This window comes from Lagenorhynchus albirostris, chromosome 3 (assembly GCF_949774975.1).
Source record: "Lagenorhynchus albirostris chromosome 3, mLagAlb1.1, whole genome shotgun sequence".
In the NCBI taxonomy this organism is placed as follows: domain Eukaryota; kingdom Metazoa; phylum Chordata; class Mammalia; order Artiodactyla; family Delphinidae; genus Lagenorhynchus; species Lagenorhynchus albirostris.
In genome coordinates this window covers 68,738,027-68,760,992 of record NC_083097.1, presented here as the reverse complement: position 1 = coordinate 68,760,992, position 22,966 = coordinate 68,738,027, and the positions used below count along the sequence as shown (strand labels likewise).

At 36.2% G+C, this 22,966-nt stretch overlaps 1 protein-coding gene and 1 non-coding gene across 2 annotated transcripts; both read right to left on the bottom strand.

The window, feature by feature from the left end:
- Positions 1 to 1,025: 1,025 nt before the first annotated feature.
- On the bottom strand, positions 1,026 to 3,050 carry LOC132518140 (cytochrome c oxidase subunit 7C, mitochondrial). Its single transcript, XM_060146148.1, has 3 exons — positions 2,859 to 3,050; positions 1,971 to 2,099; positions 1,026 to 1,135 (listed from the first exon to the last, which is right to left on the bottom strand). Exons 1-2 carry the CDS (start codon positions 2,931 to 2,933, stop codon positions 1,983 to 1,985), a joined length of 192 nt encoding a protein of 63 aa, XP_060002131.1. The 5' UTR covers positions 2,934 to 3,050; the 3' UTR covers positions 1,026 to 1,135; positions 1,971 to 1,982.
- Positions 1,232 to 1,294, bottom strand: LOC132518937 (small nucleolar RNA Z39). The gene has a single exon (XR_009540050.1). It is a non-coding gene; the product is annotated as a small nucleolar RNA Z39 (small nucleolar RNA).
- Positions 3,051 to 22,966: the final 19,916 nt, after the last annotated feature.

Below are 22,966 nucleotides of genomic sequence, written 5' to 3'. Positions count from 1 at the left end.
ATGGCAAAAATTTCAGTTTTAGGGTACAGGTCTAGAGGAAAAAAAGGAAGCTCTTGAACTTAAACCTGCTAACACTACTGGTTTTCCTAATGATCAACTAATTATCACTCATGGAGAAAAATGAATTTACTCCCTCAAAGTAAAAAAAGACTAAAAGTTATCTTTTTTCTGCTGCCTTTAAATTAAAAACAAAAATTACAGGACAAAGTTTGCATTTCTTTTATAATGAATTACCGACAGATTCCTGACCCAGGAATCAAAAATTAAAATTCATAATTTGAAACCAAGAAAAAGCTAAATCACATACATATTTAATTAAGAAACTAATAATGCAATATTACCCAAATAAAAAGTAAGCACAGGGACTCCCCTGGTGGTGCAGTAGTTAAGAAGTTGCTTGCCAATGAACAGGACACGGGTTCGAGCCCTGGTCTGGGAAGATCCCACATGCCATGGAGCAACTAAGCCTGTGTGCCACAACTACTGAGCCTGTGCTATAGGGCCTGTGAGCCACAACTACTGAGCCCACGCTCTGCAGCAAGAGAAGCCACCACAATGAAAAGCCCGCGTGCTCCAACAAAGAGTAGGTCCCACTCACCGCAACTGGAGAAAACCAGAGTGCCGCAACAAAGACCCAATGCAGGTAAAAAAAAAAAAAAAAAATCCTAATCTAACACAGTCTATTCGTCCAAGATAACAGTGTGAATCTATGTATGTTCTCTTCCATCTCAATATGTCATGTAATGACAAGTTCAACAGCCAAGCAACCTCATCTTCTGGATGGACCAGTAAATTTGTACTGTCCATGTCTGCAGAGTCCTGCCCCCTTTCCAGCATACCTGTGAGTGGCCCTTATGAATAGTTTGGTTGGAGAAAGCAAAGTCTCCACTGTTAAAAGCTATGGAAGAGACTCTTAATTCAAACAGTATTAGGTTGGTGGATGAGGCAAATTGGAGCATGTAAAAAAAAAAAAAAAAAACAAGCACATGCTCAATTATCATGTTCCATATTTCAGAGAAGAGGCATTAAGGATTTATGCTGTAAGTTTATTTACAAACATATCTAGGATGCTGAGTTCAAGAGTTTGATCCTTTTTTCAAAGAGACTGCACATCTTAAAATGCTCCTCTTCGTATCTGTGAATAAAAAATTAACGATATTAAAGAACCCATTCATTTAACATAAATATGTAGTTTCATTAATATATTGTCTGTCCTTCAATTTATGACTGGTACATCAGAAAGCGTTTACAGTATCATGACTTTATTCATACTGATTTTCTTCATCATATGCACCAGAGTCTTCCCAAGTAATGGCTTGGATAAATCATTTCCCTTCTAAACTAAGACAATTAAAGTCTTTCTTTTCCAAAGTATATTTTGGGATTTATTCCAATCATCCCACAGAGATTCCTTTAGTGTTACTTTTGCTGAAAATTCTGATTATAATTTAACTAAATAAATCCTTTCTTCTCACTCAGGGAATCTGCTCATCTTGCTGCACACAAGATTCCTTCAGGTATACACTAATATACACTGCCCTCAAGACAGATTAGCATTAATCAGTTTACTAGAACTTTACCTGGTCAAGTACCTGAGCTCTGGAACGAGACTGCCTGGGTAAAAATTCTGGTCCGCCATCACTAGCTATGGAACACTGGGCAACTTAACATTTTTTTTTTTTTGGTCTCAGATCAGGTTAACATCATCCACCTCAGTCTTGCCTGGTAGCCAACCTGAGCTTATTAACGTAAAGTGTGCCTGACAAAGCGCAGCACTCAATAAACACTGGCTTTCACACAAAGATACATTTGTTTATAGGTTTAACCTGTCTCTCTCAATGCCACACCCACACTTAACTTCAGGAATTACAACACACAATAGCGTATTTGTGATTTGGGGGGGCATGGTAAGGAAAGAAAGGAAAAAAGGGGAAACCTCTGTGAAGATTAGAAATGCACTAATTATTTACCTGTCTCATGGATTATTTTTTAAGCAGTTGGTGTCTTACTATATAGAAAGGTGCAGCAAATCCAGACCCAAAGTACAGAGTCATCATAGCTAGTAACCGCCACTTGTTTTCCACTGAAAATGGTATATTCTGTTGGGAAAAAAAGAGAAAAGAAACTGAACTTCAAATCACCTGATTTTATAAATCAAAAATAAGTATACAGGAAACGCTATTTTTTCCATAATCAGGTTATATGTATATGCCATATACCAGAACACTTTTTTAAACACTACCTTTCAAATCCTATGACCTGCATCACACAAAACACTAGAAGGTAAAAAAAATACTCATCAACTCTACCCCTCTACACCCTTTCTCGGCCCATTAATACTAGGCTTCAGGTAACCCTCGGAGGGTGTTACTGCTAACTACCCGATTTAAACTATTTATACTTGAGGCTAAAACCAACTTCAATCAAGGGCGGTTAATACTAATTTCGTCAACTAGTTGGAGACTAGCCCCACACCACAGGCCCTCATATCCTCAACGTTCCAATGACTTTCACTTCCAGTTCGGTGACCTCTAGCTGGGCTTTAAGCCGCAATACCTGCAGCCAGGCGCTTCAGGGCCCTCCATATTTTGAAGGGCGGGGTGGGGCGCGAGGGGGAAATGGGGGAGCACTATTGTGAGGTAAAGCCTCTGGCTTTACCTACTCATTCCTTTTCCCGACTACGGCGCGCAGCCAGCGTCCTGAACTTTCTCCCTGGTCCCTGGAAGAACTGGAATGCTAGTCGACGTCCCAGATCAAAACCCCGGCTTCCCATCTCTCTCTCCACGGCCCATAGGCGGCCTTGGAGTTCAGCCAGTCGCAGCCCAGTGCCCCCTGAGCCAGGCCCCTTCCATACTAACCTTCCCCGGACCCTCCTCATAGTGGCTCCTACGGACCACAGAGGTTGTGAACCTCCGGATGCTCTGTCCCAACATAGCGCTGTTGGAAGCCCTGCGAAAGGCGCAGAAACTGAAGGCGGAAAAAATGGCAGCAACACACCCAGCACTCCTTTCCTCACGACCTTGTCCGTTGTGGGTAAGGACCGAAAGGGAAGATGGGAAATGGGGCAGAGCTCTCGGAACATGCGACAAAGCGGCGGCCCCAGAGGATTGTGGGAATTGTAGTTCAGAAAATCGTGGCGCCTTGTCGGCCCTGAAAGATTGTGGGAAATGTAGTCTCGCCCAGGTTCCGGTAGGATCAGAATATTTTTACCAGCAGTGTTTCTTCCAGACGTGAGTTCTTGTCGAGTTCTAGTCCGGGTTCTTGGGGCCTGTTTCTAGAACGATTTTACTGAAGTTAACGAAGCAGTTTCACCATGTGTGTTCTAGTTTATGGAAAAGGAAAATAAGCCTCTCCCTTTTCTTTTTTTTGTGACTATATGCTAAGTGTGTGATTTGCAGTGCTACTTTGCCAGCGCTTCGAGAGATGTATATGCTCTTATCTCACCGGAAGGAAACGAAGCGTAAACACGAGTAACCAAATAATATGCAGTACAAAGGGTTTCAGAGAGAAAACTGAGTTGAAGTGCGAAGGGAAGGATTCCTGGAGATATAGAGAACTAAGTAGAACAGAAATAGGAAGAGAGGGAAGAGAAAACTCAGGGCCAGTATGAGTATGGCATGTTGGGAGTGTGGAAGAGAAAGCAGCCTCTGATTCGGAGCCAGCCTGGACCAGGAATGGATGTTCTCCTGCTGAACCTAAACAATTTAAGAGGACATGCAGGTCAAAGTTTCTCATGTCAGTGATGGCTCAAGGAAATAAGATCACTCTATTATATATGAAAATAGACAAAACATGAACATTGTTCAAGTCACAAAAATGACCAAACATCACCATACCCAGTCAATACGATGACTTCTGCTTCTTTATCAATTACAACCTTAACCGTAGGCTAGTCTTCCTTCCTCCTATGTAGAATTTAGTAAGAGAGCAAAAGTCACCGGAAAGAAGCCCAAAGCCTGTTAAGTCCTAACATCTTACTGAGATCCGCAGGGTTTCTCTGGGTATTCGGTCACCCTTACTGCAATGAGTAATAAACCCAGCTTCTTCATTTACAGATGTATTCCTGATAGTCTTTGACTAGTGGGTATTGGAAGAAAATGGTCATAAATGAGACTGGGAAAGTATTAGGTTAGATTGTGAAAGGCCCTGCTAACCTAAGTTTTCATCTGTGGCAGAGTGTACATTGCGTCAGATAACTCATTTATACAGCAGTAGTGAATAAAGTCAAGTAGGATTTAAGTCTTGCTTTGAAAACTGGTTATAAAGTGTATGCTTTAATCTTTCTTTAGCTTTTGAAAGAGAAAAGCCATGTTTCACCTCGACAAAAAACATGAACAAAAGTGAAGAAGTTCTATTTCTACAAGTAACTTGTAATTGAGTAGAGATGCATGTAATGCATAATTGGTGTTCTCCTCCTAATTGATAGAGGATTATGATATTCAGTTTTTTAAAAAGTCCCCATCAATGTCTTTATGTATTAAAGGATTATGATTTAACTATAATTGGGAGATGTTTTCACAGTTAATAGTTAATGTTTTCTGAATTCTCTTTTTCAGTCTAATGTAAGTAATATCTCCTGTATATTTGGTTTATCGTTACTTCTAATTCACATTAATTGATGCTCGTCTCTGTATCTGGCTTTCAGCTACCTCCAAAGGGAACTCCAGGAGAGATTCTAGCATATGGCTTTGAAATTATCTGCCTCCTCATGGGCTCTGTGACCAATTAAAGACAGTGGCAAATTCTTTTCATCAAGAGATAGGGTCTATGCCTTTTCTCCCTGAATCTGGATGGACTCTGTGTGGCTATTTTGACCAAAAGAATTTGCCATAAGTAACGCTGTGCCAGTATCCTGCCCAGGCCTTATGATATTGGCAGCTTCCTTTCCTGTCTTTTGGAACATTTGCCCCTGCAACGCTGAGCTTCATGTAAGAAGTTTGACTACTCACTCTGCTGGAGAGGCCTCCTGAAGAGTACTCAAGAATGCACCGAAAAACAGTGGGGGGTCGGGCTCAGGTGTCAGGTATGTGAGTGAAGCTATCTTGGATTCTCCAGTCCAGTCCAGGTACCAGCTGAATATCACTGAGGGCCCCCGGTCAATGCTGTGTAGAGAAGAGTAGCCCAGTTTAGCCCTGCCCAAAATGCTGATCTACAGATTTGGGAGACATAATTAAATGGTTGTTCTTTCAAGCCATTAAGTTTGGGGTAGTTTGTTATGCAATAGTAAATAACTGGAATAAGAACTGCTCAGCTGAACCCACCAGCCTCCAAAACTATAAGAGAAAATAATAAGTTGTTTTAAGCTGCTAAATTTTAGGGTAGTTTGTGATAAAGGAGTAGAAACCTGGAATATGTATCATGCACAGTTTCTTATATATATATAGGCTAACAATCTAAATTCAGTCAAAATGGCTGGCAAGGAAAATGCAAATCACCCTTGAGAACCTTTTGATTCAGTATGATACTCTTTTGCTATAAAATGAATTTTAAGAGAAATGAGACATTTCATGGATTGGAACAAAACAGAAAATATCTTTAGGGACACGAGGTTTACTCCCAAGTTGGACTTTAAAAATAAAATCCAATTATTTTAATAGTGAATAGGATGTATATCATAGAGTAAGCAATCTGCTTTTTAGACCCACATGAATCTTTGGAAGCTGAAATTACATTATATAGAACAATATATCTAAAAATTAAAGTACAATATTTGTCATGTCTCTCAACAGCTACTATATTAGATTTTTAGGAACTAGGTTAGAGTTTACTTAAATTGTTTACTGAAGAAATTATATGTTTCTGTCCTACATTGAAACACTCAAGTTTTCAAGTTTCTTTTGGTCTCAAGTTTTTAGAATTTCCTGCTACTGTAGCATTAAAGTCGGAATGCTGTGTTAACTTTTTTTTGAAATTTTACATTTGTAGAGGGAAAAAAAAACTGGTTTTACGAAAGGAGAAAATGTGATTCCACTGAGGCAGTTAGGGTTGGAAAATATGCTGCCAGCCTTACAAATGATGTAGTGATGACCAACTGGAAGAAAAATTTCTGCAAAAAAGAAAAAAAAATGTTTATGTGATCAAGCTGTATATTTTACTCTTCATCTTGCTTTATTACTTTTGAACACCATTTTTTCCTTAAAAGCCTTTCATGTTTTTTATTCCAACTTTATTGCTTAATCTCAATGAAGCTTTAAGGATGATTCACTTTTTAAAGATTAATTTATAGTTTAGTTATTTGTCATTGAGAATAGCCAAATATAGGTAGGTACATTTTTACAAGGTGAACACAGAAAATAACATTTCTCAATTTGAAAATCAATGATTGTATTTATATTTATGTTCCATCTCCTTCTTGACTTAGCTTGCAATGATACTGGTATTGCTTTGACTAGTTTTCTTTAAATTCACTATGGCATTTCCTGCTTGTGTCTATAACTGGAATACTAAATAATCAAATAGTTCCATTCATTTATTTTAAGGAAACATAATGTAAATGAGGAAGGGGAATCTGAAAATGAATTTAATGCATCATTCTAAAAAGAAATCCTTTTTTGTTAGAAGTAAGAGAAACATAGGAGATATTTGAAAGTAAACCAACTTTCTTGCATTACTTACGTTGTTTTGTCAAGAATTGTGCAAATAAGGACTATCTGGAAGTCTTGGTTTATAACTAGGCCCTTTTTTGTTGATCAGTGCATATAAAGTGCTGCTATATTTCTTCCAGATTCAGGTGAGATTGCAGGAATCTGATCAAAGGCACTTTGTTCCTCTAGACAATGTTCCTCTTTACAGTCCAGAAAGATGTTTGTTTATGCTATAACAGCTTTTGTATTTGGCCTTTCGGTTTGGGCTTATAATTAAGAAAAATGGGTTTTCTTGAGAATAACATTTATGTACTTTGAGTAAATTATTAGTGAATTCACCAAACAGTTCTTTTAAACATTTCAACGAATTATAAAATTATACAAAGTGGGTTAGGTTTAATTTCCAGTTCTCTTCACATCCTTCAATTAAGCTATACCCTCACTAACAACATTTAAAACTGTATCATTGTCCCTGAATTGTGTTCAGCATCTCCTTACCACTTTGTACTAAGGGATATTATAAGCAACAGACTTATGAAACTCTTGCTGGGTTTACTATGCGGATTTTTTTTTTCCTTTGAGGATGTGTTTCAGTATATTTCATGGTGTCATTTTTATGAGGACCCATAGGAGAAATTTCTCTCTGGTCTAAAATAAACATGCTTCTCCTGAGTAGCTGATTTGCTTTTGCCTTATGAGTGCTGTGAATAACAAACTTTATTGCGATTTCTTCCTTATACTGATTCCTAGAAAGCTTAGAGCCAAATGTGGAGACTGTGAATGTATTTTGTATACTTTACTCCTAGCTCCATCTTCTCTTCTTTATTTAGCTTTGCTTCACTTTTCTACCCAATTTTATTTTATCTTGTTATATAGTATGTGTCTTTGTTCTATACCTCAAATGTTTAGCATGTAAATAAGCTAATAAATTATAAATTCTCCTCACATAGAAAGTTGTTGTAGTGTTACTTACTTTATTGATTTTTCTCTTTGCTTTCTGGAGCCTGGGCTAGGTAAGGTAATTAAAACTACCTAATGTAACAAATGATCCCCAAATTTTAATGGCTTAACACAATAAAGATTTATTTCTCACTTATGTCACAATCTGAATCAGATGTTCAGCATGCAATCTTCCACTTGGTAATTCTAGTGCTGTCATCTTCTTGGGCCTCCACTCAATCCTCTGGATCGACCCTGCCTGCCACCATGCTAAGAAGGTAGAGGCACACACAAGGGTCAGGTTAGTAGGTGGCATGCACTATTTGTGCCTATATTCTATTATCCAAACCAATCACATGCTACACAGATTTCTGTGTGTCTGAGAGGAAATTGGAAATGGTTTGGTTGAACACATAGCATCTCCTCTACAGAGACCTTCTAGTGCCTTGCTGGAATCTTATGGAATACTTCTGCAAGAATTCAATATTCAGTGGTTGTATGTTATCTTGGCGCTTTGCTACAGTGGCTGCAAATCCTCATAATTCTTCTGTAATTTCCTGTTCCTGCACATTTCCCCAGAGTTGCACACTCCAGGCAATATACTGTACCTGGAATCAGAATGAAATGGGTTCAAATCCAAGATCTACATTAACTGTTTAGCTTTGGGCAAGTTGTACGACCTTTCCTCATCTTTCAAATGGGGACAGTAATCTTACATACTTTGCAGGGTTGTTAGAAGGGTGTTCGGCTGCACCCCTCAGGCCTGCAAGCCTTGTAACTACCCAACTTCCAAACCAAAGTAAGCACCCAGAGATAGAGACAGAAACATCAACAGTTTAGTGGATAGGGGAGCTTACTGAGTTTGCAGCAAAATGTCCTGGAGTGACACCCCACGGCAGACCATAGAAGGCAGGTGGCAGATGGCAGGAAGGACATGGCAGGAAGGACACAACAGCAATCTCACTACTCTCAATACTGGGGGAGAAGCAGGCTACCATTTATAAGGAGGAATTGACTTCAGATAGGCTCATCAGTTACTAGGGAAACCAGCAGCTGGGGCAGGGGACAAGCATGTAGGGAGTTTACTGATTAAGCCCTACGATTAAGAGGATTGGATAGTCATGTGAGTGAAGCAAGGACTGGTCGAGTAGGGGATGTACAGAGAGCAAGAGAACAGCCATATTGAGTGGCCTGACCATACAAAGGGTCAATTGAGATATTTGCTGCTTCAGAGTGTTCTATTAGCAATGGGCCAGTGACAACCCCCTTTGGGGAATCCCCCTCCACTTGCCACTTTTTAATTATCTTTCTGTCTTTTCTCAACAGTTTGGCCACTGGAATATGTAGGTCTGAAATATTTTTAAAAAACTGATAAACTACTGTAATGTAAGCTCTTTGAGGGAAGAGAGTGGTTTTTTTTTTTTTTCTGATCACTTATGTATCATCCTAAGTATCCTCCATAAAGACATTCAATGAATGAATGCTGAAAACAATTAATGAATAGTGTAGTAGTTTGAATTTAAATGAAAATACTATGTTCTGAGTGTAGATTATGATTTAGTTTTTAAAATCCACTTTATTGAGGCACATGTTACATGCAGTAAAACGTCTATTTTGAGTGTCCTGCTCCGTGACGGGAGAGGCCACAGCGGTGAGAGGCCCGCGTACCGTAAAAAAAAAAAGAGTGGCCCCCGCTTGCCACAACTAGAGGAAGCCCTCGCACAGAAACGAAGACCCAACACAGCCAAAAATAAATAAATAATTTTAAGAAATCCAATACTTTTCCTATCATTTTCAAGAGGAAAGTAAAATCTTTGTTTCTAATATTTGACACAAAGGCTTAGATACATATTAAGAGAAGTAAGAGTTTTATTTAAATTCACACTCTAAGGCCTTTCTAGAAGGCAAGATTACCAGGGAAAGGGGGGAGGGGTTGACATCTAGAAGCAGCAAGGGATTAGAGCAACATGCAAGATGAAAAAAAAATATTTGCAGAAATTGCATAATTTTGTTTAGAACAAGATTTTTTTCTTTCTTTGTATAAGAGAAAGAGAGAGAAAGCAAAAATGAAAATTTGGTGGAAAATACACAGTTACAGAATCGAAATAACTTTACAGCTTTAAATAAGTTGTAATTCCACAAAAATAATTCTAGAAAGAGGTGTTAAAGATTAAGGATGCCAAGTTTAAATATATCAGAAAAATAAAATGATAGATTCAAAAGTCTGAGTCATAAAGACCAAAGAAGTCTGACAGGGTGATTTGATAAAAATAATAGGATAAAAAAATAAGATAAACATTCTCATACCTTTCCCTCGTAGGTGCCAAATTGGCCATCTTCTTTGTAAAAGCAACGCCCTCCATCTCTTGTACTTAACCTGACTTCTGTCAATGCTGCCATCATTGAAGAGTTTTAATGATAAGCTCTCCCATGAAGTCCTAATGGCACCATAGACTCAGTCTTTGTAGAAGTGAATGTGTTCCATTAGTGTACCTCCAACCTATACCACAAAGCTACTCTTCTTCCCAATTTTCCTTTTTATGGGTGTCATTCCCTTTTCCTGGTCATCCAAACCCAGAATCTGAGAACTGTCCTTGACTCCTTTTTCTCTTTTCAAGGGACTTACCACTTAATGGGGTAGGGTGGAGAGAACGTCCAGATTGATAGAGGAAAAAACAATCATAGAATGTTATAAATAAGTAGAAATAGGAGCATCTAGACCCAAGACTGAGTCTTCTTTTCCTCTCCTGTGCACACAGTTACCCAGTGTTACAATGATGACCATTTTAAGTGGGTATCTTAGTGCAGATAATAGCTGGTTATTTCTGTCTTAGTTCAAGTAGAAGGAAGATAGGAAAGTATTCCTCCAGCATTGCTCTAAGTTAGAAGATTTACACTGATTTTCTAGCTTCTGATTTCAAGGTCACGCCTGGTTGTTTATGAAAACAGTACATACACTAAATACAATTCGTAGGTAGAAAAATGTTGCTGTTAGTCTTCCAGCTTCTGAACGCTACTCCACTCCTACCACTCTGTGAGCTCTTCTTTTCTGCATGTTCCTCTCCACGATTCCAGAAAACACACCCTCTTTTTGAGAAAAAAAAAAATAATGAGATCTAAAATTAATAAATTTTTAATATGTAGACCATTGATATTATATTGGAGCATGAATGTTCTCTGAAGACTTTCCAAGTTAACAGGAATTGAAGCATAAGTAAAAGGAATAATGCTTCTACAGATAATTTCACACAACATGAGGAGGAGGAAAATTCTTTGTGCACGTTTTTGTTTAATCAGGAGAAATGTTGTGGACAAAATTTAAAATATTCAGGTGGTTTCTGTACCATGTAAGTATTATAAAGTTATAGTCATTTTTAGATAGTTTCTTTCCTTGGCATGAGTTCAACTATATAATTTACATGTCATATTTTATTTTACTTTATTTTTAAAATTAATTTGTTTATTTATTTATTTTTGGCTGCGTTGGGTCTTCGTTGCTGCCTTTGGGCTTTCTCTAGTTGCAGCAAGCGGGGGCTACTCTTTGTTGAGGCATGAGGGCTTCTCATTGCTGTGGCTTCTCTTGTTGCGGTGCACAGGCTATAGGCACGCGGGCTTCAGTAGTTGTGGCATGTGGGCTCTAGAGCACAGGCTCAGTAGTTGTGGCGCACGGGCTTAGTTGCTCCGCGGCATGTGGGATCTTCCCGGACCAGGGCTCAAACCCGAGTCCCCTGCATTGGCAGGCGGATTCTTAACCACTGCACCACCAGGGAAGTCTTACATGTCATATTTTAGATTATAATGTTTTTTATTTCGGTATTTGAAGTTAACAGCTTCAATAATAATCTTTAAACAATGCAACAGTTTCAATTTTTCTATGTTGGTTAGAAAGGTATGTTCAACTTGAAAATATAAGAAAACACGATATATTTTAATTAAGTTTTAATAAAATATTATTGTTTCTGGCAATATTAAATCATTTTTATCTCTTTCAAACATATTACTGTGCAAATATAACTTTAAAGAGAAATTTAAGGCATCCATGTTGAAACTTTATAATTTTAGCTTGTTTTTGTACTAATGATTCTATTTGTGAATGCAGTACCTAATGTTAGATATGATAGTCTAAGGGTATGTGATTTTATTAATGAGCCAGTTAAGATTGTAAATAGTGTAAGGAAAATTTGGATATGCTGGAGAAAACAAATATAGAAAATTTATAATGATTTTCCCCAGAAAATGCTACCTCATATTTTTAAAAATATGTAATATATTACATTTTGGTTATAGTATACAAAATGATTTTAAGGGAATAATGGAATAATATTAAAAGTAAAAAAGTAACCAAAGTGGAATATAGGATTTAGGTCAAATCTTTTCCTTTTGAAATATGCAAATAACTGAAAAAACAAATAGATTTTAGCACAAGCCTTAATACTCCATTTCACTTCATTTTGGTGCCTGTAGGAATAAGCATATTATGAATTTTTAATTAAAAATTTTTGAAAACAACAAAAATTAAATCTAAAAATTTATTTTGAAAGGAGAAGTTCTCTTAAGTTCTCTCTTATTGGTTCTCTTAAGGAGAACCAATAAGTAACAGTTAACTTTTCTTCAATAGGATACAATATTTTAGATGTCTATTAATAACTAGCTAATTTTAAGATGGAAGTACATAGACAGTTTCCAGTGTTATCTAAAATTTAACAGTGCATAGATTTTCTTTGAATAACAATTGGCCTATAAGAGACCAAAGCTACAGTTTCTAAGTTCATCAATTTTCAGTTGATAAGAAAAAAAGGATAATGTTGCTTAAACTTGTTTGCTCCTTTTCAAATTTTATTGGTAAAAAACTGTAATGTGGTTTTAAAAATAAGATGGGCTGGGGCTTCCCTGGTGGTGCAGTGGTTGAGAGTCTGCCTGCTGATGCAGGGGATACGGGTTCGTGCCCCGGTCCGGGAAGATCCCACATGCCGTGAAGCGGCTGGGCCCGTGAGCCATGGCTGCTGAGCCTGCGCGTCCGGAGCCTGTGCTCCGCAACGGGAGAGGCCACAACAGTGAGAGGCCCGCGTACCACAAAAAAAAATAAAAATAAAAAAATAAGATGGGCTAACAAGTGCTTCAGTACTGACACAAAAAAGAATAGAGTATGAAATTTTATTAATCTTATTCAGCCTAATATTTTGTTTATTTAAAACAAACATCTATTTCCTTAAGTATGTGGTAGCTTTTTTTTTTAAAGGAAGAAATGGATTAAGTAATTAAAATATGAAGGGACTGAAGAAAAATCTCCCAAATTATATAACCTTAAAAAGTTAATCCCATTATATTATTAAATGAGCGCTTGTTTTAGGCAGCACAGTGAGAAATGAGAGGTAATTGCTGAACTTCTTTTGAGCTTACTCTTACGCAACCAGAGGGTAGAAGAGAATGTTTTGGAAGATGTTCAACATTTAATTATCTCGATTCTGAGTTTTCCTAATGATTGTCAATACTTTCAACCAATTGAATTCACATACTTATATTGTGTAGTACAAAGAATATGTCAGAACTAATAAAAATGTAAATGAAAAAAGGAAAGTGGCTAATATTCCTTAGCTTTCTCTTTCTCTTTACCAGCACATTTAAAAAATGCCCAGTTTGCTATGTCTGTGAATATTCTTGCCTATATATGCATAAATGGGACCAGAAATCATAAAGAATGATGGATTTTTATTGGATTTTAATTACAACTGTGTGTAACTTTGAACTATAAAATAATTTAAAGAGATTAAGCAGAAAATGAACCATAGTAAAAAAGCAGAATTGTTGTATTAGGAACATGTTCTACCTGCTAGCAATGCAGATTTCAGTTTTTCTTGTTGATCATTAAATTCTGTTTTCTAAGGATAAAAGAGATACAGATGCAGACATACAAGCTACAGCCAAAAAACTTTCAAGCTTGTGAAACCACTAGTCTTCCCAGTCCAGTAGTCTGTCTCTGATAGTGGCACCCTATCACCTTGGGGGTGCACATGGATATGGTTCTTAAAGATCAGAATCTGCATGGATTTCATCAGTGAAACTTTATTCCAGAGTATATCTAACTTCTATCAGCATAATGAAATGGTCATTTACACCACTAAGTTTGAGGTGGTTTTTAATGCGTCAATATATAACTGAAACAGAATGAGGTGCTGCCATTGATTTTGGGATCAGGCAGTGGGCTTGTGTCTCAGTTGTTACATGGCATTCTGTGTGTCTTATGCCCAAATGTTCTTCTTTTTGAAAGAAAACCAGTCATATTAGACCCATCCTAATATCCTCATCTTAACTTGATTATATCTGCAAAGACCTTATTTCCAAATAAGGTCATATTCACAGGTACCAGGTGTTCTGACTTCAACATATCTTTTTGGGAGGCACAATTTAACCCATAACAGTGGAGCACCAGAAAAGCTGAGGGAATCTGGCCAGGGCACCAACACCAAAGACTGCAAGATCTTTCTAAGTTCCTAGTGCATTTGGTCTTTAGATACAATGAATTATTGGCTTAGCAAAAATTTTCAGGTTGCAATTTTCATATGTTTCAATATTCTTCTTGCCTAAGCTATGTGCCTTTTCCCTTTTGCTTGGTGAAAGACTCCTCATCTTTAGGATGTACTACTATATCCTGAGGGCAGCCTTCCCTGGCCCTTCCAGTCTCTCTATACCAAGTCACTCACTCCATTCCAGATGAGCTTGCTTATTAATTCATTCAAATTATTTTAATGCATATTATGTGGCACAATGATAAATACTAGATATATTACTTGGTTACTAGGAATACAGACCTTAGCTCTAAGGTAGGTTACGGACTAGTAGAGGACACTAAAGATAATTATAACAAAGTTCAATAAATGATAAAGTGGTCATAGCATGCTGTGGGCACTTAGGGGAAGAACACCAAGCCCAGGCAATGGCAGAGATGCAAGGGATGACACGAGTCAGGAAATTTTGATACAACGAAGATTAACATCTTAAATGCAAAAAGTCCTTTAATGAAGCACCTATTTTTGACTCTAAAAATGTTCTCTACTACATACTTACCTGTTTAGTCAATCGATTCATTGAATCATTCATTCATTAAATTTGACAGTTATTTCTAGATTGAGGCACTGAGTTAAGTTCTGTCAGACATATGTCTGAGCTGTTTTAAAACAAACACTAAGTATAGGTAATGGAATAAAATATACTTACCTTCTTTAAAGTTAATGGAGCAACTTATTTTGAACTGTTGATCAAGCTGTATTTAATCTATAATTTATTAGCTTCCTAGAAGAAATTTTGTCAATCTGTAATTTGTATATCTCAAAGCAGTCCTTAAATATTCTAAAGGTAATTTTCCTAAACAGACATTTCAGAATGCTTGAAATTAGAGTTACAAGTTATGATGGTCTGCAATAGTAATTTTCTTGTCTTAATGGAAATAAGCTGCTCATTATTTTTAAAAAAAGTATGTCAACCATTATTCCTGTTTAGAATGCTACCTTTTCTCCAGAATCTGATAAAATACTCAACTTTCTACTGCCAACGCAGTAAAATGTGAAGGAAGACACCAACCTTCAAAGACTGACAATAAAAATCTACACTTAGTTTTGAGAGATTCATTTTATTATCATTATCCTTAAAATAGCAAGTTTGGGAGACAAAAATGTTTTACTTTTACATTTGTCAGTCAAAGATTTACAAGCATTCATATTATTAACACAAATGGATACATAGTATTTCACCAGTTCATCAATTTCTTGTATTCATAATATTACATAATAAAAGAGTAACTTTAGTTGACTTCTCCTTATTATAGGCATACTTATATTTAGATAATACAATAATAAATGAAACAGAAACATTAGGTTCATTGGTTTACAGATAGAGTGTTAGCTTTTTCTTTCTAAATAAATCTAGAACAAGGTTTGGCAAATGTTTTTTGTTAAATGCCTTTTACATTTTACAATGTAAAATTTTTACAACCACATTAACACATTGAATAAGAAACTGATATACATTCTTTTTTTTTTTTTTAAGATGACTTTTAAGAAACCTGAAATGCATATAGGTTAGACAATAGAAATGAAAAGGTTTTCAGCCAGGTCTTTCTGAAGGAGTTATTCTGCTGAAGATAATATTAGTTGTCTGATAGGCCAACTATTGAACCTCTTTGTGACAGTATCAGCACTGGCTTCTCCTGGCTCATTTTGGGCATGTGAGAAGTCAGTCAGTGGTAACTGCTACAGGGCCTATATATTAGTAGTAACTGGTTAAAATAAACCACTAAGACTATAAGCCTGGATGTGCCACTCTGCTTCAACAGTATATCCTTCCAGCAAACCTCACCTATCTAATCCAGTGAGTTTTAACTCTACATCTTATTTCTTTCTTCTTTCCCTACCTTTTATCCTTTCTTTCATTTTCCTTTTTTTTCTCTTGAAGAAAATTTTTTCATGTGTTATTAATAGGAATTCATATGTGGTGTGGTGGAACAGTATCTCAGAAAGTCATCAGAATGTGAGACTGCTTACTTGGAACAGTTTTGTGCTGCTGTTTTAAAAAATAATAATAATTAAAGTCAGCTGATGTTAATAAATATGTCAATGTGAACTTGAAAAAAAAATTGGTACTATTGTTCAGGCAAGGAAATCTGACCTTTCCAGAACACTGATTGTTCAAAGTTACCCTACAGGTAAGTGGTGGGGTCTATATGGGTTTTGAACTCAGCTTAATATGAGTGCCTGGGCTTTTAAATAAAAACATATGGAAGTTGCAAGTTTACAAGGAAAGAAACTTTGTACTGTTTTCATTATTTCATGCCTTCATCTACTGTTTGGGGCTGGCTCTAGGGCTCCACTGCTTTTACTTTCACATTTTGGTATAATTTCATGTCAGAAAGTGTGTGGATATTAGGAGTATAACTCCTACAGCCAGAAATCTGAGAAAATGTGGTCACTAGGCACTCCATTAGGCTGATGCGAATTGTCCTTCATTTGTTATTTATATAGTTAGTAAGGATCAATACAGTTGAGTATTACTAGCATTCAGAGGAAGGAGCAAGTGGCAGTAGCTCATAATCTGGTGGAGTTCTATGATAATCATTCTCTAATGCCTTTCAGTTAGAGTTCTTAGTGAAGAGCCATTTCAAATAGTTTGGCACCTTACATTCATCAGCCCTGGAGTGAGACGAGAGGGAAGGGAGTGGGAATCCATTATTCTAGCTGCTAAATTGCCCCTTTTTGACCACGGTCTCGTCTATAGGGCCAAAGTTTTGGATGAAGAAGTGTTTTGTGAACCACAAATTTTATGTAAAATAATTTCCCTCTCAAAACCCAGAAACCTGACTTTTTTTTATCTGTCCTGGTTCTGTCCTATTGGGGCATGATGGATCCACCAGCATAGAAATATTTTATATTACTCTGACCCCTAAAAAAAGTCTCTCTTGATTCAATATTTCAATGTTACTAGTGCCCTGTTTCTCTGCTTCAGTCCATAAACTCTTTAAATTCATTGTCTTCATATAGTATCTCTACTTCCTTATCTATTATTTGCTCCATCTCATTCCATTCTGGCTTCCACCTCTACCACTCTACTTAATCTTGTCAACCTCACCGTGTTCTACATTTTGTCAGCTTCTCTGTTCATTTTTCTCTGGTCGCTTATCTTATTTGAAAGTAGTGCAAGATCTATTTGACCATTCCCTTTGTCCCAAGCTCCTTTTTTTCTTTGTCTTAAAAATACTGCTTCTGGGGCTTCCCTGGTGGTGCAGTGGTTGAGTCTGCCTGCCGATGCAGGGGACACGGGTTCGTGCCCCGGTCCAGGAAGATCCCACATGCCGCGGAGCGGCTGGGCCCGTGAGCCATGGCCGCTGAGCCTGCGCATCCGGAGCCTGTGCTCCGCAACGGGAGAGGCCACAACAGTGAGAGGCCTGCATACCGCAAAACAAAATAAATAAATAAATAAATAAATAAATAAATAAATAAATAAATTACTGCTTCTGGCTGTTAAGAATGATGCAGAGAGGGCCAAGAATGGATTCTAGGAGACCTGTGGGAAGGCTGTTGGTGATAGTAAAGTTTGATGACAGATAATAGTAGATTGGATTGGGGTGTTCACAATGGAGATGAAGATAAATGAACATGAAAATGATATTTAGGAGGTAAAACTGGAAGTTCTTGGGGACTGATGAACTTTGGTTCAGTTTTGAATGTGTTGAAATTGAGCAGCTCCAGACATCCAAATAGAGATATTGAATAGACATTGCCCATAGTGGATATAGACCTCAGAGAAGAATTCTGAGATAGAACTAATTTAGAGCCTCTTCAATTTAGAATTGATTTGAGGCAATGGACTTGGATATGATTATTTAAGAACGGAGGGTAAATTGAAAGAGAGGAAAAAACATACTATAGCCTATGATGTATTATAGTTCTTCATTCACTTAAAAGAATGGCTATAGAGTAAGTCTGGATATATAGGAAGTGACAAGATAATAACCCTTGGAGTTGTTCTTTTTATTCTTTATCTCATGTGATACATTTTTCTTTCAGATTGTGATGAAACAATGTAGTTGAAGGCACATGAGCAATAGATTTTGTCACACCTGTCACTCTACTTTCAACAATACAGTTCAGCAATAGCAAGGTCTTTTATGATGTATAAAGTCAATATTCAGTATAATAATTCTATATTTGATTATGATGATGAAGTTTGATATAAATATCTTTCTCCTATTTTAAAAGAAAAGTTTTGCTACAGCTCTGAAATTCATTTAGTGCTTTGCTGTTGTCTGGGAATATCACATTCATATTTTTCCCCTTAGCCGCTTTTGAAATGCTTTAGCCTTAATGGTTGAGGTTGCAGTACATAATAGTGTTTCTTTGCACCCTAAACAAATAGAATTTTTAAAAATGTTTGAGTAAACATATAAACCACAGTGGAAAACTAAATATCAAAATGTATATCATACTTGCATTGGGAAAAAAGAATATATACATATAGAAAGTAAGCTAGCTTCAATATACTTAGAATCAAAAAATGAAAAAACATTCATTTGTCATAAATGTTGTTATATGAATGGTATCTTCTTAATAATCTAATAGTACTAATTTATGTGGATTATTAAGCTGTATAACTACATTGAAATATTCTTTTTACATGTGGAAAAAAAGATGTGTGTAAATAAAGGACATAAACCATTTTAGAAGAAGCATTTTAATAAACTTAAATGTAGGAAACTACTTAATTACTCTGAAATTATTCTTTTGCTTGAGTATCATCTTTTACTAGCATACATTAGTCACGTTTGTGAACAAAACGGAAAGTGATTGAATTTATTCAAGTTTTTGATATTTAAGTAGAAAGAATGCAAAGAGTTTCCATTAATCTTTTGAAGTTAATTTATATTTTCAGAGCATATTTGATAACCAGATTTTCCAATTTAGATTTCTGAGAAAATGATAAATAAATTAGAAAGTAATTGATGATAAAGACCCTTTTGTTTGTAATTCATCGCACAAAAATTCAAAATGCAACACTGCATATGTCTTTCATTTGTGGTAGATATAGCCTGAAGTGAAGAATTTCTCTGGAAATATAAAAATATATTGGGAAATCTATTTTTCAAAAATGTTTCCAGAAATTCACTTACTACACACTGTAAATAAATCTATATTAAGCTGATATCAGTATATTCAATATGTATAAACTTCAAAACATCTGAAACATCCCCATTTCCTATTATTATTAATAAAATATTTGTACAAACCAACTTTACATTTTATGAAATCATAAAATACACACTATTCTCTTCCCAAATGATGCCAAATGATGTTACTTTTTCTTACATTTTCTCCTTCTAATGAATTAATCTTCTAAGATTATCTTCTGAATGCATAATACTCAAACTAAAACTACCACACTGAAAAATTTATTACTTCAAGCAAAGAAATTTTAATTCTGTGACCCTAGAACCATCCTGAATTGTACCCCACCTCTTCCCCCTGTAATCCCAGGAAAGTGTTTAGGGCCTGGACTGTTAAGGAGTGATTTTGCTGACATCCTGAGGATGACTTTCCCACTGAAAACCCCAAATCTTTATTTTCTGGGCATGCTCTCTTCCTGGAAATGTATACTGTTACAGAAAATACACATTCATCTCAAGTGTGTTATGAAGCTAAGCTAAAAATCAAATTGATTAAGTTTGTTGAATGGTATGTTTCTTTCCTTTTGGTTTGATCTGAGATTTATTTTCTCATTATTCTTGAGCTCTGTGAGATATCTGGTTATAATAGAAAGTAAGGTTTACTTGGTCAGAACTAGACACACATGGTAATTTAGTTGAATTGCAGAAGAAATCATGGCATTGTTGCTCAAAAATGACTACCTGAAAAAAACAATAAACAAACAAACAAAACCCTCCCTGTCAGCCTGAGTTACTAAACTCTGTATATCCCGGCTAGATTGCAGTCTTGTTTAGCTCTGTAAACTACACTTTTCCCTACCACCTCAACCATGCCCATGCCCTCATTTCTCTTAACATCTACTTCGCTGACTACACACACTTATGCAACAAATTAAATAAGAAAATAAACTTCTGTGATTTAAGCCACATGGTCTGTGTTGTTTTGTTATGGCAGCCCTAGAAGACTAATACAAACACTGAGAATCAGTATGATTTACACGGGATTGGAGGTCCTTTTAAATTAGTTCAGTTCAATTAAGAGAGCTCTTATTGTATTAGAAAGTATCTCAGTATGGTTAACTGATTGTCAGTGCTTGCTGCCACCCCTTTCTAGGCATGAAATTTGCATTCCTGGATTTTTATTCTTGTCCTTCAGAGTGTCTTTGATTCATATGGTCAGGAAATATATCTTGGAAATGTTTTCTGCACTCTTGCATATCCACTATCTTTCTGCTGCCTTCACACATTGACAGTTTTCCTCGAAACAGAATTCTTGAATAACTTCCTCAAAATTTGATAAATATTGCCTCACAGTCTCCTGGCCTTTAGTGTTGCAGGGAAATCTGGGCCAATTGTATCTTATTTCTTTGTAAGTTATTATTTTTTTTTCCGTAGATGGCTGTAGGATTCTTTTTTACCTTTTAACTGTGACAATTCCACTAGATATGTTTTGATGTTGTTTTCTTTTTATTGATTTCCTGAAATATAGCACTTACTCTCAGATTTCAAAATAAGGTTTTATTAGGTGAAGAAAGTTTCCCATTATTTATTTGACTATTGTTTCTGTTCCATCTATTCTTATATACTTTGATTAAACTTTGGCAATCTGTTTTCCATATGGCTCATTCTTTCTTCTCATTTTAATTCTTTTATTCCTTCTCTTTATGTTTTAGAATAATTTCTCATATTTTCTTCCAATCATTAATTTGATTTTCTGTAACATCTAATATGCTTTCCACTTAATTATATATAAAATTCAGAAACCATAATTTAGAAATAAATAAAATGTGTTCAATCATTCCTTACCTTAATTTTCCATTTTACTGGTAATTTATTCTAGATTCATAAGTTCAGTGCCTCTATGTGAACATAAAGGAGATATTTTAAAATGTTTTTTGCTCTTTAGTCTATTTTAAAGAAAAGCAATTAATAATCTTTACAGAAGTGAAGACTGCATTCTTTGAAATTCAGAATTTCTCCATGGCCTATGTTGCTTCTATTATTACTCATTCTTATAGGGAACAGTCTATCCCAGCTCTGCCACTCACTAGCTGAGTGACCTTTGACAAATTATCTTGACTTTTTGTACCTAAATATTCTTATCTATAAAATAGGGTTGATGATAATAGTGTTCATCTCATAGCATTGTTTTGATGATTAGGTTTACCAATATATTTCTTTTCATCTTCTTAGGTAAGAAGAGTGCTTGACAGATAGTGAAATTCAATAATCATTACATTGAAAGGAAAGAAAAAGAAAGGTTGGTTCCCAGGAAAAAAAACAAAGAAACTACTTTTTCTATCCATTGCTCATTTTAACTTGCTCTGTAGGAGTAGTTCTTTTCCCCTAGTGCAGGTCTCATGACTTTTCTGGTCACTCTATGATAGTTAAAACAATTTTCTGGCAATTTTAATCACAGGATCTTGTTTTAGGAAATAAAATGTTTATAAATGCTTTAAAGTTAAAGCTTCTCCTTTCCTCCACTTTGATCCGTCTTCAGGCTCAAAGTCCACAGCGGGTAAAGTAATATTATCAGCATCTTTCATATTTCCTGGGCCTTGTAGTCTTCCTCCTTGCTTACTGACCCAGTTTCTGATCCTTTCCAGAACTGGAGCTTGAGACTATGGAAGCTGAGCAAGGAGAGCTAACATGAAGAAAAAGTCTTAACAAGTTGCATCTAACGTGACCTAGTATTGGAACTTCATGGGAATCCCGATGTTCAAAGCTGACTTGTTTTCTTGGCAAGAATTTTTGGATTCTTTAGAGGCTGCAGCACTGCAAGTTTCACCAGGATGTGGAATTCTACTTTAAACCTCTCTTTTTTTTTTGCGGTACGCGGGCCTCTCACTGTTGTGGCCTCTCCCGTTGCGGAGCACAGGCTCCGGACGCGCAGACTCAACGGCCATGTCTCACGGGCCCAGCCGCTCCGCGGCATGTGGGATCTTCCTGGACCGGGGCACGAAGCCGTATCCCCTGCATTGGCAGGTGGACTCTCAACCACTGCGCCACCAGGGAAGCCCCACATTATATTTTTACAATAAGAAATTTTACCCAAAATTAAAATGGTCATGGTTCTTAGGTCAACTCTTCTGGCATTTTAATTACTTGTTTTAAAATACGTATATATTATTCTTCCTATATAAATTGCTCTCTCCTCATATAACTAACTCATCAAAATCATTCCAATCTATTAAAATCAGACTCATATTCTTTTCCTGAGAAATTTCTCTTGACCATATTAACCTGAAATAGATTCTCCTTCTTAACTCCAATTATAATTGTGTGATATATTTTATTTTATTGTGTTTATTACAGACTGCTTGGTAGTATACATGTTTCAATACCTGTCTTGGCTCTATTACCATATCTGAGCATGTTATATCCCCCAAGGCGGGTCTCTAGCACTGGACACTGTAAACAGCTGATGCTCAGCAACACTATTGAATAGGTAATTTTTGATCTGCTTATAGATAACTTGATTAAATGTTAAAAATCTGCAAGTAAAATTTTAGATTTTTTATTTATTAGAAGAAAGACAACACAATAGGAAAATAGGCAAAGGACAAAAATAAGAATTTCATGAAAGAGCAAATCCAAATGGCCATTCAATGTATTTGAAAGGGTACCAAACCCACTGAGAGTTTTGGCAAATGAGAACAAAAGTCAAAATGCGAGATTACTTCCCACTCATCAGACTGGCAAAACTAAAAGAGTGATAGCAAGACCTCTGGCAGTGATGTTGGCAAAATGGTAC